Source organism: Lissotriton vulgaris, chromosome 2_1 (assembly GCF_964263255.1).
Source record: "Lissotriton vulgaris chromosome 2_1, aLisVul1.2, whole genome shotgun sequence".
NCBI classification, from domain to species: domain Eukaryota; kingdom Metazoa; phylum Chordata; class Amphibia; order Caudata; family Salamandridae; genus Lissotriton; species Lissotriton vulgaris.
Genome location: NC_141687.1, coordinates 1,177,150,305 through 1,177,167,446, shown reverse-complemented (window position 1 = coordinate 1,177,167,446; position 17,142 = coordinate 1,177,150,305). Strand labels below are relative to the sequence as shown.

Below are 17,142 nucleotides of genomic sequence, written 5' to 3'. Positions count from 1 at the left end.
TCCCAGCGATAATGGGAACATTCCCAAACCTTCGCTATGTTAAGAATCCTTTAACACTGTGGACTCTCTCAGAGGTGTGTCTGAGACTCCAGGGCATGAATGCTAGGATCCCTCCCCAACAAGGGGAGAAGGAGTGCTTTGGTAAGGGGCACATTAAAGGAGGCCAATTAAGGCCTTTTTCCGCTATGTGTGAAACCCTTAACACTGTGGACTCTCTCAGAGGGGAATCTGAGACTCCAGGGCAAAAATGCTGGATCCCTCCCCAACAAGGTGAGAGTGAGTGCTTTGGCAAGGGGCACAAACATGGAGGCCGTTTAGGGACAGTTGGGTGGTAGGGGAGGACTAATACAGCAGACGGGGAAATGAGAGTAGGTACACATGTACAGACGCCTTCTGCCCTAGATCAGCTAACGATGGAGGTAGAAGGGAAAAACCATGAAAATAAAATAAGTAGTCTGCCAAACTGAACGTAGCTTAATCAAAGTCAATAACCCTCATGGTCTAAAATGGGAGGGCTAGCAGAAAGAAATAAGTTAAGGGTGAAAGAGCATAGGCAGAATAAGGAGATCGTCGAAACATTGGAAACAAATGATAGCAGAGGGAAAGGGAAGATGTGGCCCAGGAGGAAGTTTAGCCGCCATTTTAATGTCAAGCCGGAACTGGCAGTCTTCACAGGGATGGTCACCGGGGGTGCTGGAAAGATCTGGAGGATTCAGCGTGTTAACAAGGGAATTAGTAAGGTACAAAGTTACAGAGAGTAAACAAAGGACAGATGCAGTGTTGCACATTACGAACCATGGTGTTAAAACATGCAAATAAACGGGGGTGTAGAACATGACATAAAAAGAGTGGGGGGGAACAGTGGTATCAGCAATATTCTTAGACGATGCCTGGAATCAGTGGAGAGGAGAGAAGAACAAAGGTAGTCCATGTTTGAGTCTCAGGAACGTTCTGAGTCGCTCTCAGGATTAGAAAGTGCCTGTGTGGGTCTGGGCGTGTGACGTGTATAGAATGATAGTTTGGGTTGTTGTTTGTCAGTTTGCCCATGTTGCTTGATGAATCTATATTTTGCACCCTGGGGAGAATGAGTGCGGGAGTTAATCTTTGTGTATTGGGCTAATTAAGGGTCCCGATGAGTGTTGCCCTGGTGCCACCCTTCAGATCCAACCAGTCTGTTTTACTGGGGTTGCAGTGGTATAATGGGGGTTGTCATTAGCCATGCGTAGCAATGAGAAAATTTCCGGGGGCTGGCTCTTTCTGTGAGATCTGGTGATTAGGTATTTTGTTTTTGGGCTCATATGGGTACTTTGCTTCTCCTCAGTGGTGCAGTGCCCTGACGTTTGCCCACGTATTGTGCAGGTATTATTCGTCTATTCAGGCAGCCTCTGGGATCATGAGTGTGCAGTTTGTGTATTGGAGCAGATGGGCAGTTACGGTGGGGACTCAGCAGGATGCCACCAGGTATCAGCACTATTTCAAATAGGTGCCACAGCAGCGCAGGTGTTCAGTGTGTGCGGTTGCGCATCGTCCCACGTATTTTTACAATATTGTGCCCCACTCTCAGTCTATATGGTGTTCATAGTGTGTCGTAGGGTATGGAAGTTATTGCCAATTCGCGGCAGCATACTCAAGGCACTGCGGGGGTTCATTGGCTCTCAGTGCGGCTGTGATGGGCAGCGTTTCATAAAGTTTTTATTATCTTCGCACAGCCATTTGCTTTTGCCCGGGAGCGTGGGGTCGTGCCACAGGGGTACACACGATAATCGCGATGTGCCACAAAGGTGAATCACTGCAGTTATCTTTTGTGAAAGCTCTGCTTTCCTTCGTGTATATTCACTTCTCGCGTAAATAGCAGTCAGGATCTTGCCTGCGAGTATAGATTCTGTTGGACAACTTGCTGGTCTGGAATTTGTACTGGCCTCGGACTAGAGTTGAAATTGGCTTTGAGGCATTAATACTGAATGTCCTAATCGTCAATGGCAAACTAAGGTATTATCAATGTTCGTCAATCTTCATGGCAATATGAAAAAAATGCATTTTGGCCATCTGCAGAACTAGAAAACACACACCAAGCGAAACACTAAGTGATAGAAGTGACAGACTCAAATAATATAGGCAACATGGTGACCTACATTGAAACTAAAAATCTTCTGCAAAGTGTTTTGTCAGTCTTCTTTGTGGAGAGAGTGCCGAGGTCCCTGCCCCCAAGCCAATCCCTGGGGCGCTCCGGTGGCAGATTATAGCACATATCATGAACTATTGTGAGAGTGATATGTTGCAGAGACTGGCACGTAAGATAGGAGAGGGAACATACGTTGTCCTTTTACCCCCATTTTTCAATTCAGGTGCAGGAGGCCAGATTCTCATTTCTACAGACCAAGAAAACAACTACAAGTAATCAAAATACCCGATGTCATGCTATATCCAGTCAGGGTTCATGATAAAGACGAGCAATCTCCGAGGGGCAATTAGAGGGCTGCACAAAATGAGCTAAGTGGCAATGACTAAACACAGCTACTGTAAAGTGACTGGGGTTCATTATTACAACCTAAACTATTAGAGGACTAGTAGTAAAATGTTACATGCGAGTATAAATAGCTTGTAATATGCGGATGTTCATTCGTGAAAATATAATATCTAAGCTTCTCCAAGACAAGTTAAAGGAGGCCTCTATGCACCATCAAAATTGTAATGACAAACATGAGTATGCTGGGTTGGCCCCCTTGCACAGTTGGGATTTCTCGTACTTTGGTTGGTATTCGATTGTGCTGTGAGCGAATTTGTTTTAGAGAGGATATGTTTAGATTATCAGGCAATGACACCTCTAGTGTAAGGTCAGGAAAGGTGAATAGGAATAAACAAACTTCTTTTCTACTACACTGCATAGAAAAAGAAATATCCACGCAGCAGAATAGTAGGCAAAGGTTACCCTTAACAAAGAAAGGATTTGTCGCCTTTACCAAGTGGAGATGAAGGGGTGAAAAAATAAACAAAACATGTTAATGGGGGAGATAGGGGAGGAGCTACGCGGGCACCCAAGATGGTCGCGTGAGCAGAGAGCTCCCGAGACCCGCGCCGCCCTTCTTTATCTATCCTGCATATATCCTGATCACTTCGACGGGCTTTTGGAGTACTACTCTCACTGATGCTGTCGATCCTTTTTTTGGTCGAAATCGGACCTTGGGGACCATTTTTCTATCGTCTTCAACCTTTTGGCCTAACCACGGACGCAACCGGGGTCTCGGCTGCCTGTTATGGCCGAGATGTAATGCAACAACAACGGCTGCCTGGCATCTGGCCCACCGGCGGTGTGCCACTTTCACTTTCGGTTTCCGGCCTCATCGTCTCTGTCTCCTCCTACTCTGTCTTCGCCTGCCACTCTCACAGTGAACACTCTCCATCCTTGGGCTGGCGAGGTGGCCCGTGGCATTCTCTCTTGAAGCCACACTTCAGAGTTTTTGGACTTATCATCGTCCCGCTGCACCTGAGTGTCTTCGGCCGCCGCTGAATGCAACATGGCGACAAAACCTGAGGCGGAAAAAAGCAGGAAGACTGTAACTCGGGGGGGGTCGATCCAGTCTAATATGATCGAGCGCTACACCCAGCCGAGAGGCTCCCCCGGTGTCACCAGTGTTGGCTCTGAAGACCCTCAAACGGACATTTCGTCTTCCTCTGAAGTGTCCCTCCAAGACCTTTTGGCCGCCATCTCTGGACTTAAGGCCGATATGAGTCAGCAATACGAAGCCATCGTGTCCAAGATAGACACGGTGGCTGTGGATGTTACTCTTATTCGAGCCGATCTGGCCAAGACTAACGAGAGGGTGAAGGCGCTAGACCTGAAGGCGTCGAGTCTGGTGACGGACATGGCGGAGGCGCAATCCGAGATTGGGAATCTGCGTTCCTCTCACGACCTACTGCTCAAACGCATGGAGGACTACGACAATAGGGCCAGGCGGAACAACATACGCCTGGTTGGAGTGCCGGAAAGTGATGGTGCTGCCTCAATCGACTTACTGGTCGAGGAACTTATCGTCGCTAAACTCGCTCCGGTAGGACTCAGCAAGTTCTTTGCCGTAGAGCGCGCCTATCGTTTCCAAGGAGGACAAGTGAAGCCAGGAGGCCCGCCGAGGCCTAGCATCGCCCAGCTATTTCACTATCGAGACAGAGACGCTATCCTGCAGGCCGCTCGTAAACACGGCCCGTTGAAATACGACAATAACTCTATCTCCATTTATCCTGATTTCACTCCCCAAGTGCAACGACAGCGATCTGGGTTCCTTGGAGTGAAACGTCGTCTAAGGGACTGGGGAATGTTGTTTCCAGCTCGATTGCGGATTGAGTTCAGAGACCGAGCCTATTTTTTTGATCAGCCGGACCGTGCTACTGACTGGTTGGACTCGTTGCCGACAGATGACTCTGAGAGCGGAGGCCCTGGTGGTGCGGAAGGTGGTGCAACGGCCCAGGAGTGATGTGGGCCCCCGGAGGTCCGACTTGAGACTACGAACTTTACAGAGTAAATTAACTGTGTGTTTTATGTTTATGCCCGTGGCGGTGCGGGTGCGGGTGATTTCTCCCTTCCTACTCGGGGGGTTCTTTGTGTAGATCAGATGGGGCGACAGGCACACTGCAGTTTGGGGTGGCTTTTTAGTCAGCAGGGGTGCAGGGTGGGGGGGTGTTGTAACGGGTTCTTGGTTGGGGGACGGTTCTTGGGGACTTGGTTGTGTTTCGTTCTGTTTGTTATGTTTTCTTTTTCATGGTATGTCACTGATTGCAAATATTCCGGGGTTGGGGGGGGGGGGGGGGGGGGGGTTGGGGCAGATTGCCTTTGCTGTGATGGGGGGGGGGGGTGAGATGCAGGTTCTTTCTTGGAACGTCAACGGTTTGGTTGACAGAATCAAACGTGGCATTGTGTTACAGTTTCTGAGGCGCCATGCCCCTGATGTTGTGTTCCTTCAGGAGACCCACTTAATCGGTAATGCCTGTAAAGCTCTCGACCGTCGGGGCTACCGACTGGTCGCCCATGCTGGCTTCACCTCTGGGTCCCGGGGAGTGGGTATCATGGTAAAATCCTCCCTAGCCCTTGCGATTGATGATGTTACTTTGGACGATCGGGGGCGGTATGCTGCTGTCTCCGGGAGGTGGGAGGGTAAACCAATTGTGTTAGTGGTTGTCTATATTCCCCCGGGGCTGCAAGCTACCACCTATGCCGACCTCGGCAAAACTCTTCTTGGTCTCCCTGATGGACTGTTAATTATGGGCGGGGACTTCAACTCAGTTATGTCTGGCGAATGTGATCGGCTGCCCTCTAGAGTCCTGCCGCCGTCCCAGATGTGGCTCAATGAGATGGCTGATACTTTTGGTCTGGTGGATGTTTGGCGTTCACTACACCCATCGCTCCTGCAGTATACCTTTCACTCTGGTGCGCATGGCAGCCTCTCTCGTATAGATTATTTTAGATTATTTCTTTATGCTGGCTTCCACTCTGTCCACTGTCCGGGAGGTTCGACATCTTCCCCGGGGTATCTCGGATCATTCCCCCTTGATGGTTAAGATTTCGGTGGGCGGTCTGCTTGGCAACAGGATTCCCCCTGTCCCTCCCTGGCACTTCCGAAACCCACGGCTCCGCTCTGATATGGTGAAGGCAATTGGCTGTTATTTTGATGAAAATGTGGGCTCGGTCACCTCCCCTACTGTTCTATGGGAGGCTTTTAAAACGGTTATCAGGGGTTCCGCATTATCTCTTATTGCTGCTGAGCGAAGGATTAAGAGGGAGGCTGTTTTGGCCCTTGAGACTGAGATCACTGCGCTTGAAAGTGAGCTGGGTGGGGACGACACGCCTGCGCTGTTGCACACTCTGGAACTAAAACAGGCTGATTACAAGGCTTGTGTTACTGATGCTGCTAAGTTAATGCGAGCGAATCAATTGGGCCGGCTGTATGATGTGGGTGACAAAGCTAGCAAACTCCTGGCATGGCTGGATAAGGCTGAACGAGCGAGTCGTGTGGTGCCTGTTGTTGTTCGCGATTCTGGCGAGAATGTCTCCGACCCTGGCGAGATTGTTGATTGTTTTGTGGACCACTTCCGGAAGGTTTATACCCCGGTGAGTGATCGTGATGAGGCTGATTCCAGGCTGTTATTGCGAGATATAGCTCTTCCTACTGTATCGGAAGAAGATGGCCTTGCTTTGGAGGCTCCCTTTACCGTAGATGAGATTGCCCTTGCCATCCGATCGTTACGCTCGGGTAAGGCGATGGGCCCGAACGGTTTGCCCATTGAACTTTACAAACTCTGTCCGGACAAGATGGCCGCCCATCTGCGCAACATGTTTCTCGATGCGTTTGAGCCTGGCAGTCTTCCACTTGAGCAGCGCCTAGCTACCATAGTGGTCATTTATAAGGACGGCAAGCCTCGTGACCATTTCACCTCCTACCGCCCCATTTCTCTGCTAAACGCGGAACCCAAAATCCTGGCCAAGGTTCTGGCCAATCGGTTGTTGAAGGTGATTTGCGACTTGATCCATCCGGATCAATCCAGGTTCATTCCGCACAGGAACACAGCCCTTAACCTGCGTAGGCTACATGGTGTTCTCGCGAGGGCTGCAACTCTCGCGGAGCCGGCAGTGGTGGCCTCCCTAGACCCCACTATGGCTTTCGACACCATCGAATGGCCCTATCTCTGGGCGGCCCTCGCTAAGTTTGGCTTTGGTCCTAACTTTATTGCATGGGTCAAGCTCCTTTACGAACAACCACTGGCTCAGGTTGTGGTAAATGGTAGATGCTCTGACCCCTTCCCATTAGGCCGTGGCACTCGTCAGGGCTGTCCGCTTTCCCCGCTTCTATTCGCGCTGGCGCTTGAACCCCTTGCGGCGTGGCTTCGGTGGGAACCCTCGATTAAGGGGATCCGGTGGTCGCCGGATCTCGAAGATCGCATCTCATTGTATGCCGATGATATCCTTCTCTATCTAACTTCCCCTCAAAAGTCTCTTAACGACCTCTTTGACGTTCTTACATCCTTCGGTAAGAACTCTGGATTAGTCATCAACTGGACCAAGTCCTGTGTCTACGTTATGCCACCTCTGCCTCGCAGGTTCCCCATTTTGGTGGCGACGGACGGTTTCAAATATTTAGGGATCTATATCTCTACTGTCTCTTCGGTCCGCTACGAGCGGAACCTGTATGCCCCGCTCCGCCGACTCAAGCAGGATGTAAGAAGGTGGCGTGAATTGCCCCTATCCCCATTGGGCCGAGCGGCGCTCTTCAAAATGATGTTGCTCCCCCGATTTCTTTACGCCCTGCAGAATTTCTTTGACCCTGTCCCTGCTCGCTACTTTCGCGAGGTCGAGAGTCTACAGCGACAACTAATTTGGGATGGTCGTGCCCTTATTGCATTGTCCAAGCTCACCCTCTCATGGTACGATGGTGGTATTGCTTTGCCGGATATTAGACGCTATTACTGGGCCTCACATCTGAGCGCTGTCAATCATGCGACGTACTCTTCGGACCCTGCTCCCGCCTTTGCTTTAGATAAACTGTTATTGCCCGGTGGCAACTTTAATAGGGCTCTGTACTCAAAGTCACCCATCCGTCTCCTCACAGGCCCTACGAAGTGTGCGGTGCGGGCCTGGAGGGACGCTACTGTGGCCACGGGCTGGGGTGGTAAGCTGACGCGTATGACGCCGCTGTATGACTCGGATCGGTTGGGCAGCCTGTGGAAGACGAAAGGGTTTGATAAGTGGGACATGATTGGGATTAGTAAGGTGGAGGATCTGTCGGCACGGGGCGCTGTGAAATCCTTCGCTGTTTTGAAACTGGAATACCGGCTCGATGACAGGGAGCACTTCCGATATATGCAGGTTCGACATGCCCTGTCCTCCGTCTTTCCCCCTGGTACCGAGATTCCGCAGTCCTCCCCCTTGGAGGACCGTGTCTTGGACGGCCATGTCCCTGATAGCACGATTTCCTTAATATATAAAAAGCTTATCAACAACAGAGCTGACCAACTGGAGAAACTTCGTGCTTCTTGGACGGCTGACGGGCTCGAACTCGACGACGAGGACTGGCAGTCCGCTGTGTCCTCTCCTAAGGAGGTGGCTATTCCGGCTCGGCTTCGCTTTGTCCAGCTGAAGATCCTCCACCGTGTGTATGTGACTGGAATGCGTCTGGTACGAATGGGTTTAGTTTCGGACGGACGATGCAGGCGTGGGTGCGGTATGGATGGTACCTTCCTTCATGTTTTGTGGGAATGCCCGTTGGTCTCGGCCTTTTGGTCTAGAGTGCATGATGTTATGGGTCGTGTCACCGAAATCCCCCTCCCTCCCGAAGCACGACGTTGCCTGCTTAATGTGTGGGAGCCTTCGGATTGCAACGCTGCTCAGACGCTTTGGGTCACTTTGGGCAACATGGTCGCGAAGAGAGATATAGCTCAGCTCTGGGGCTCCCCTAGACCACCATTACTTAGTGCCTGGAGGGAGAACATGGACTGGTGCATGTTCCGAGAAAAAACAGTATATGAGGCATGGGGGCGTCCCAAGAAATGGTCCAGGGTCTGGGCTCAGTGGAATTCGTACCGCGGAGATATTTGCTCCCCTCCACTTGACTATGAGGCTCCTCTCCCCTCTTCCCCATGATTGGCGTTCCGTTTCCTGTTTTCCATATGGCCTTTGTTTTTCCCCTTCATGCTCGCCCCCCCCCCCCCTCACCAGATGCGTTCCTCTATTTATTTGTTTCACCCCCCTTCCCCCACTCCTACGACCCTTGCCAGTATGATACCATGTGTTTGTGTGTTGTTGTTCTTCTCAACAAAATCATAAAATTAAACCTTTTTTATCCTATTTGATATGGTGCTATGTTCTACATGACAATGTATGCTCAAGAGATTGCTTTAACGGCGTACTGTCTCCCAATTTCTTCTTTATTCTTCCGTCTGTGTCATAGCGGCCGGCCCCGCGGGGTTGTATGCAGACGCTGTGTACTGTGCTTATATAAATAAAGGTTTAAAAAACAAACAAACATGTTAATGGTCTTTTAAAGACCTGTGAAGTACTCGGGTGCGGCTTCGATAATCTCTAAAACTGTCTATATATGCGCCCCGGCTGCGCCAGGGAACCTGTCTCAGCCGGGGCGCACACAGGCACACAGTTGATCCCAATGCAGTTACGCGCCTGCCTTCAAGCCCTCTGCGAGGGCCAGGCTCATGTTTGGGTGGGCCTGGTCCACCCGCTACAACCTGGCCTGATGCTAAACCACACCAATGCAAGTTACTAGCAACACTAACTTTATCTCACTTAGTTCTTTAAAAAAAAAAAAAACGATTCTCTCTCCTAGGTGCCCCAGAGGTTGGCATGTGTGAGAGACCTACACACACTCCTCAAAGAATACCAGACCTCCGGATATTCATTCATACACAAAAACGACCTTGGATACGCCCATGCAGGGCTTTAAGTGGGCCGGTGCTCACCGGTAGTGAGCACCTGCAGTTTTCTAAAGGGGGCTTCGAAACGGGTCTCTACGGGGCTCTGTTTTGTGCCCTGGCACAGGCAGTTCTATCCCGGACTGCAGACAGCAGGCACATGGATGTGTGCGTGCTTACACTGCTCACTTCGTACTAGTGGAGAAGTTGGCATGACTTCATGCCAGGTGAGCTTGTAGGGTAAGGCAAATCCTTTAAAGAGAGTCATTTTCCCTCTGGATTTCCCGATCTGTTTGAAACTCAGGAGCAGTAACATTGTCGTTGTGTCACCCTGGCTTAAGTGGAAGCTTTTTCAAGTCTTTTATACAAACCATAGTTGCTGCTTATTTATGTACAGGAATTTATATAGCGCAAATCACCAACTGGTCTCTAAGCGCTTGCTTATGGAACCCGTCCTGGTATTCCCCTGTGAGATAACCCCAGCAGGGTATCCGCAAGGTGAAAGCCAGGCATCCCGCCACGAGGGGCCGTTGTGGAGATTAAGCAAGCTATTGCCCAGAGTCGCAGAGTGTGAACCTGTGAATCGAGTAGGCACCGGAGCGAGAATTGTCGAGTCCATGGACATTTTTTAGGACTCAAGACCCCGCCGAGCTGGGAATTGAACCCTGGGCCTGGGCTGACCTCTGCTTCCAGGTCTGCCTCCTCTAACCAGTGAGCCACACTTCTCCACTTATCTTAAGCAACTAACAACCATTGACAAAGCCAATAGTCGTGACTTGTTGTAGGTATGATGTTATTTGTTGTATCATATATCCGGATGCAATGACAGAAACAACTAAATACAAGCCCCGCGGCACACTATGCTTACAGTTTTAAGCCACACCTTTAATTACAGTGGCCACGCCCCTTTGAGAGACTCCTCCCCCCCCCCCCCCCCCCCCCCCAGTTTTTTTCATCCCACTTAAAGCCCTGCACCCATGCATGTGCACAGACCAACCTACATACAGGCACTGTCCCGATGCATGTACGCACTCACACAGACCTATAATTAGACAGACATCAGTGGATAGGAGAACATTAGATAGACTGATAAGGACTCGGCAGACAGGGGATAGGCAGATAGATAAAGGGACAGGTGGCTTCTTGTCTGCTTAACTTTGACCCCTCTGTGGAACAATTCCAATTAAAGGTGGGGAAGAGAATCGACCCAGAACCCATTCAATCCTTGGAATCTCTTTGGAGAAATCCTTCCTAATGTGTCATAAAATACCTTGGTCTTCATGCCCCCAAGTGGTCAAACTGTAAAAAAAAAAACAAATCACAAGAGGCTTACAAACCTACGTTTTAGAGAAAAACGAACCATAGCACACTAACATCCGACGATCTCAAACGTGTTTTTTCAACACAAAATAGTGGTGATGTCATCTAGCCCAGTGACTGTATTTATTGGTGAGTCGAACTTTCATATTGATTAAATGGGAAAGAATAAGCAGATGTTTCGCTTGGGGTTGTTCGAGCCTTTATTTTTTTCAAGATATATATATACTTTTTGCTAGCAGTTTATACATGTGCTTTCAGTCTAGGTTCTACGTTCGTGGCTCTTTTTACGGGAACTAGAACACTTAACGTGCACACCTGGAGGCTGGTTAATACTATAAAGTAATAATACTGCGGGCAGAATGCACGACTAGCCAGCAGTGACCAAAACTGGGAGGGCCGAGCACAGGGATTGCTGGCGCACAGGACTCACTCCCTGTGCGCTGAGATGCCGACGTGCATCTGCTGGTTTGGTTGCTGATGTGTAGGCCTGCCTGAAGGCTCCTGGTGTGCCACAGTGTGTGTGAGGCTGTGTGTGAGTGTCAGGTAATCTGAATGCAGGTCAGTCCATGTGCAGGGCTGCCTCCCGTGTACCGTGCTGTAAAAATGCACAATAATTCCAATATGGTTTCTTGTCTGCTCAGCACCTCACCATCAAATGACGGACCTTACCTTCACTCACATCAAGTTCAACTCCCTAACATGTTGACCCATCTGACTGTGGTGGTATGACATTCTTTGCTTTTACCCTTCTTTAAAAATAATTTTACGTTTGACGACAAGGATGCGAAACATTTGATCTCCTACACTCTTCAAAAAGATTTTCACAAAATGTAGGAAATTTTAGGATATTGTTCAGTGTATTGTACACTGTAACTTGTTTTTATTAGCCAAGGGCTAGTTTTTGATTTTGTGCTAAAACTTTAGGGCTCTAGATTCATTTTATTTGAGATTTGGAAAGCGCACAAATATCTGAGAGGCTGTCCTGGAATAGGAACTCGTTTACAAGTCAGGCTGACTAACAGATCTTAATGTTACAAAGTCCTTTTTTGAGTGTTTTCAGAAAGAGAAGAATTCAAAGGGAAGGGCATTCCTAGTTTTTGCAACCAAATCTGATAAGGCCCAGACACCTTATTTGTTTAATTTGGAAACTCTCAGTATCTAGGCAGAGGAAGATGTGAGTATACCAAGAACAAGCATTGAAAATGCAATAGGTCTCGCCTTTTATTAAGGTAAAGCCATTTGATTTGCCATAGAATACCATTAGCAAAGCAAATTACTTTAACCTAATCAAAGGCGACACCTATTGCATTTTCGAAGCTTGTTAAAATAATATGTGGATGGGCCTCACCATTAGCCAATGATACAAATGAACTACTGGTATCCACCCTGCAGAGGAGGAAGCTACCCCGTGGATGTGTACTCATAGACACTAGAGCTTTCCCGAATATCAAATGAGACAACATACATCAACAAGGAAAAACAAAACAAATTGTACGTCAGAGTTTCAAAGTCAGCCAGGAGGGCAGTGGTGGATGCTTGAGGAACCATGCTGGTTGCAACAGGATGACAATACTGGAGTTAATAGTTTCTCCTGTATAGTGTTCGGGTATGAACAGACTGTGGATGAATCTAAGATCTTGATGAACTTTTTTAGCTGTCCATTGGCATAACTGGTAGGACAATGGCTGGAAAATGTGGGTCAGTCGAACTTGCTGACTTTATTGAAAGATTGCGATGTTTGTTCTGCTTATTTTCTTTAAAGTGTTGCTTGGTGCAGTTGGCGATATAAGAGTGATACAGACATTTGGTTAGTGATTAGAACTGGAGTGGGGTGCGAGGCCCCGAACTCTCCTCTTATTGGCACCATCACCTGACCTGGTCAGGCGTGTGAAGGAATGGGTGTAAGGGTGAGTGACAACCATCTTGAAAACGTGGCAGTCCTGTGTATGTGTCCTCATGGAAAGAGCACTCTAGATCGAAAAGAGGTAGAAGTCAGGGATTCTCGCGGTACACCACCAGATGCTCCCCCTCACTCCCATATACAGGACTAGTCCCTCGTGAGACAGCTGCTTTCAGTTGTGCTCCGTCGCATCTCATATGGAGCAAGCTGCCGAGCACTGCCTCTTCCTCGTCTCTGAGAGGCAATGTGAAGCAGTAGCTGGGCAAGGACAGGACATTTAGAGGGAGATGGATAGGATGATTGGATGGCAGTTTTGCTTTTAATTTATGGGAATGCCTTAGGGAAGTGAAGTCAGTCGGTTCGTTTACTCCCTAATATTTTCGGACGGAAGGGAGAAGCAAGCCATGTGGGAGATATGGGAAATTGGTAGGACTCCAAGTATCGTTTTGTTTATGAGTGTATGGGTGTTTAGAAGGGCATTAGGATGGAGGGTCCCATCTTATATGCATTCCCAATGACTCCTGTACCCCACCACAGCTGTAGATGGAATTACCTCAGTTGAGGAAGAGAACATACTCCACCTAAACCTGTAGTTGTGTATTTTTTTTTTTAAAGTGCTGTTTTCCACATCTATGATTCAAGTGAAACCATAGACAGTTTGTATTTTGCCCTATTTTCATGTCACTTGACATCCTTAGCAGAAGAAAACCTTGTTTTTGATTTTTTTTTGCCATCTACCATTCCATAGATTTTAGGGGTGAAGTTGCACAGCGGCAATAGAAGACAGGCCGATGTTGAGGGCATTCTGCTCAGCACGTAGGATGAAATTAGTTGACTGCTATGCACCCCAAACCTCTGCTCGTCTGTGTTCCCGATTCTGAACTGTTCTGTTCTGTTAGGCAGTGAAAAGTATTTAGACTTTGAATTGAATAATCAATCCTGGAAGAGAAACCATTGGTGTAAACCTGTTTCTAACCATAGGTCGATAGTGGAGGAAATGACATTGGCGCACTTTAAAATTACATATAACTATCTATAACAGTGACTTACTCCCAAGTTGGCTTCCTTGCAGTTTTTTATTTAACAAAGTCAGCTGGTGTCAACAATCTAATAAATTTGAGAGGATCTCACAGCAACGTTGTTTTCTTGCCTCCTGTGCTTCCCTGTACCATACTTTAAAATAATTACATGCTTGACGAAGTGTTCTTTGAATAGGATCACCCCATCGTGAATTATCATTTTCTGCTCACAGCTCTTTGCTTGTCTCTTTTTACCCAGGACTTTGGAGTTCCTAATGAGACACCTGTATCATCTGGCGACGTATTGCTCTATCACCAACATGCACACCAAGAACCTTGCCATTGTTTGGGCACCCAATCTTCTCAGGTAACCTTCTTGCTAGTCAGTATATTTTTTGACGATGGTCAGTGCAGCACATTGGCGGATAAGAGCATAGGGCATTTAGAATAATGTAAGAATTAAAACGGAGATAGCATTAAAACATTAATGGAAGTCAATTCTCTTCTGAAATAATTCAACTCTAGACGCAGGCTTGCTCCTTCGATTTGCAAACAACTTCCTTATGATGAGAAGGCTGTGAGTTTGTGATAGCGGTGCCAAGAATGCTTACTGTTATTTAGGGTTTCTTTGAAAGGAATTGTTTTTCTGATGTTAGTCTCCAGCTATTGTTCTGTCAGTGTTCACTTTTCAGCTTCAGAAACCAAAATGACCCTGCAGCCAACCTCTGTCCGATTTCATACTTCATTATCCGGGAGAGACAAGGCTGTTTACTTCATTTTAACTATCTCATAATCATCAGGAGAAGTCCATCATGTTTGGATCGAATCATATTTTATTCTTTTTTCCCATCTCTTTTTTATTAAAATGATGAGTTTCTTCTAGTATTAGCAAACAGGCTGTTCCCTTAATGTCTTAGGTTCTCAATCTTCGCTGAGGTACATGTGAAGGCCTCTTGTCTATGACTTGCCCTCCGTATCTATGGCTCTTAGTCACTGAATAACATTGTAGATGGGAAGCAGGACTTATTATTCTAGTTTTAATGTTTTCCTCTGGGCGGCACTATAATATGGGATGCCTTTCTTGATGCCAGACGAGGTCATGTGCCTTTTGTATTCCGGCATGTAGTGCGGCTTGCAGTCTTAATACAAGTTCTGTTTTGCTGTGTGTTTCATCTCTCAGATCAAAGCAGATCGAGTCTGCCTGCTTCAGTGGCACAGCTGCCTTCATGGAGGTGCGGATCCAGTCTGTGGTGGTAGAATTCATTCTGAACCACGTGGATGTTCTTTTCAGTCCCAAGCTCAGCTCTGTAATTCGTGATGGACCAGGTAAAGTGCACGTACCAGCAGTTCATATTCTGTTCCACAGCTATATGTTGAATAGCAGTCAAAGCCTTTTATGTTTATATGGAAGGGAATCCTATCACTTATGTTATCATGAAATAAAGTAGTTAAGACACAGCTCATCGACTATGCACACTGCAACCCACCATCTTAAATTTCGTTCCAAGATTAACTCTGAAATAGCAGTTAAGTGTATGAAAGTCCATTGTCCGCAAAACCACTATAACACTTCCACCTCTGCTTGCTTTGACATAACATGGGGTCCCCAGACTTGTCTCATTTAGGTGCAGAATGCATATGCTGGTGTCCAGTTCCTCTCACAGTTTACCTAAGGGTATGCCAGGATCTTCATTTGAGTCCAATGAAGTCTATTTTCATGTTTGAATTTCCCCACTGTTTCCAGGGAAGAGTCTGCTTTCTCGTTGTAATGTTTGAACGCCCAAAGCCTCTCCTCTGGTCACCCTGGTAGCTGCTCGATACCATCCACCTTCCCAGACAATCTCTCCAGCTTTACCTCAACAGTCCTATTTAGCAATACCTCCTAACTTTGCAACTGAAAGAGACCGTAAGTTATAGATTCCTTACCTTAGAATTACCCCCAGACGTCAGACTGGATCCAGAGAATTTTTCTCTTAGCAGTACCCCTGCGCGTTGGTAGGTGGCGTCGGTCAACTCCCCGTCCGTCTTGGTTTCCGGGATGATGTCTCAATGTCTACTTAGGCGCTGCCCCTGCGCACTGACGTCATTTCTATCTTTTTCCGCCCCAGCCTTGTGCTGATCTGGAGAGAGCTACCCCGTTAGTCATTTTTTTACTACGTTTTTTCTCGATTTTTGTCAACATTTTTTATGAGTCTTCGACTCCTGGTGTACAAGGCATGTCCCGTCATCGGACCAGGTTTAAACCGTGCGAGGCATGTACCTGCCTGATGTCGGTTACGGACCCCCACCTTGTATGTCTTTGGTGCCTAGAGCACGACCACGACCCTAAGTCACGCTCTGACTGCCAGGCATTGAATCTGAAATTTGTCGTAGGCCCTGCAGTCTGCTCTGTGTCGCACGAAGTCCCAGTCCCACATGGGGGGAGGAGCATCACTTCACTGCTTTCTCGCAGTGCGAGAAGAAGAAACATAAAATTGTATTTTAAATACTATTTTATGTTTCTGCTTCTAGCAGTGCGAGAAAGCAGAAGGCAGAGTTTGGTTGGGGTTGGGCGTTCCTGCTCCAGGCAGGGGCGAAGTGGCTTTCCCACTATTGTGGGCGCTGATGGTAGTCATGCTCACGTCCCCATAGAAACCTCTGGGGTCGGCGTCCTAGCCAATCACAACGCTGCCACTTCAGCTTTGTGATTGGCTTGGGGGAGGAGAGGGAGACTGCCTGCTTTCTGTAAGGTGCAGAGAGAGGAGACACGACGCGGGACCGGAGGCGGAGGTAAGTTTAAGTATATATAACCCCATTACCTCTCCCACCCCCACAAGTCATGCCGGCCGTGACTGGTTCGAGAGGAAGGTCTCGGGACCGGTCGCTGAGCCACCACCATCATTCGTCATCCAAGTCTTCGAGATCCTCGGGTAAGTCGAAGCACAATAAGAAGGCGAAGAAGCAGTGTCGCCTTTCGCCTTCTCGCAGTCAGTCTGCTGATGCGACGTGGGACCCGGAGCGTCGCTGCTCTCCAGGTCCATTTTTATAGCCTGCTCCAGAGACAGCTTCGAGACACTCTCCCTTTCCCGGTGCAGGAGCATCCCCTGCCCAGCTTCGAGCTTTCTATAAATGGCTTCACTGCATTTTTGGGCAGCCCGACTCCGGAGGCACACCTTCGGGACCCACTGACTCTTCTGGGGCCATGGGCCTTCGATGCCGGCAGCTCTGGCCCTGGCGTCAGAGGGCACAGAGGATATGGGCCTGGATCCGGATCAACGCCAGTCGACCTCATGTACCTTCCCTTGTGCCAACCCCAGGCACCCCCCGACTTGGCCGCGGCCCGCACCGACGTCGCTCGATGTCGGAAGCTACGCCGGAAGGCACGTTTGTGCCTCTGTTCATCCTTGGTGTTCCTTTCAGGCCTACATGGCAAACAGAGAAGGGTAAGAAGGACTGGGAGGGGGCTGTGGGACCTCTAGCTGACCAACTTGAGGAGCCAGACTGGCGAGAGAACCT

General features: G+C 48.4%; 1 protein-coding gene across 3 annotated transcripts in view; it reads left to right on the top strand.

Annotated features, from left to right (window-relative positions):
- ARHGAP32 (Rho GTPase activating protein 32) overlaps positions 1-17,142 on the top strand; it is a 1,359,293-nt gene that overhangs the window by 1,121,948 nt on the left and 220,203 nt on the right. For all 3 annotated transcript variants that reach the window (XM_086956893.1, XM_086956892.1, XM_086956894.1), the window contains 2 exons: positions 13,907-14,014; positions 14,828-14,973. In XM_086956893.1, the coding sequence (XP_086813019.1) occupies positions 13,907-14,014; positions 14,828-14,973 (254 nt within the window). The remainder of the gene's footprint in view (positions 1-13,906; positions 14,015-14,827; positions 14,974-17,142) is intronic.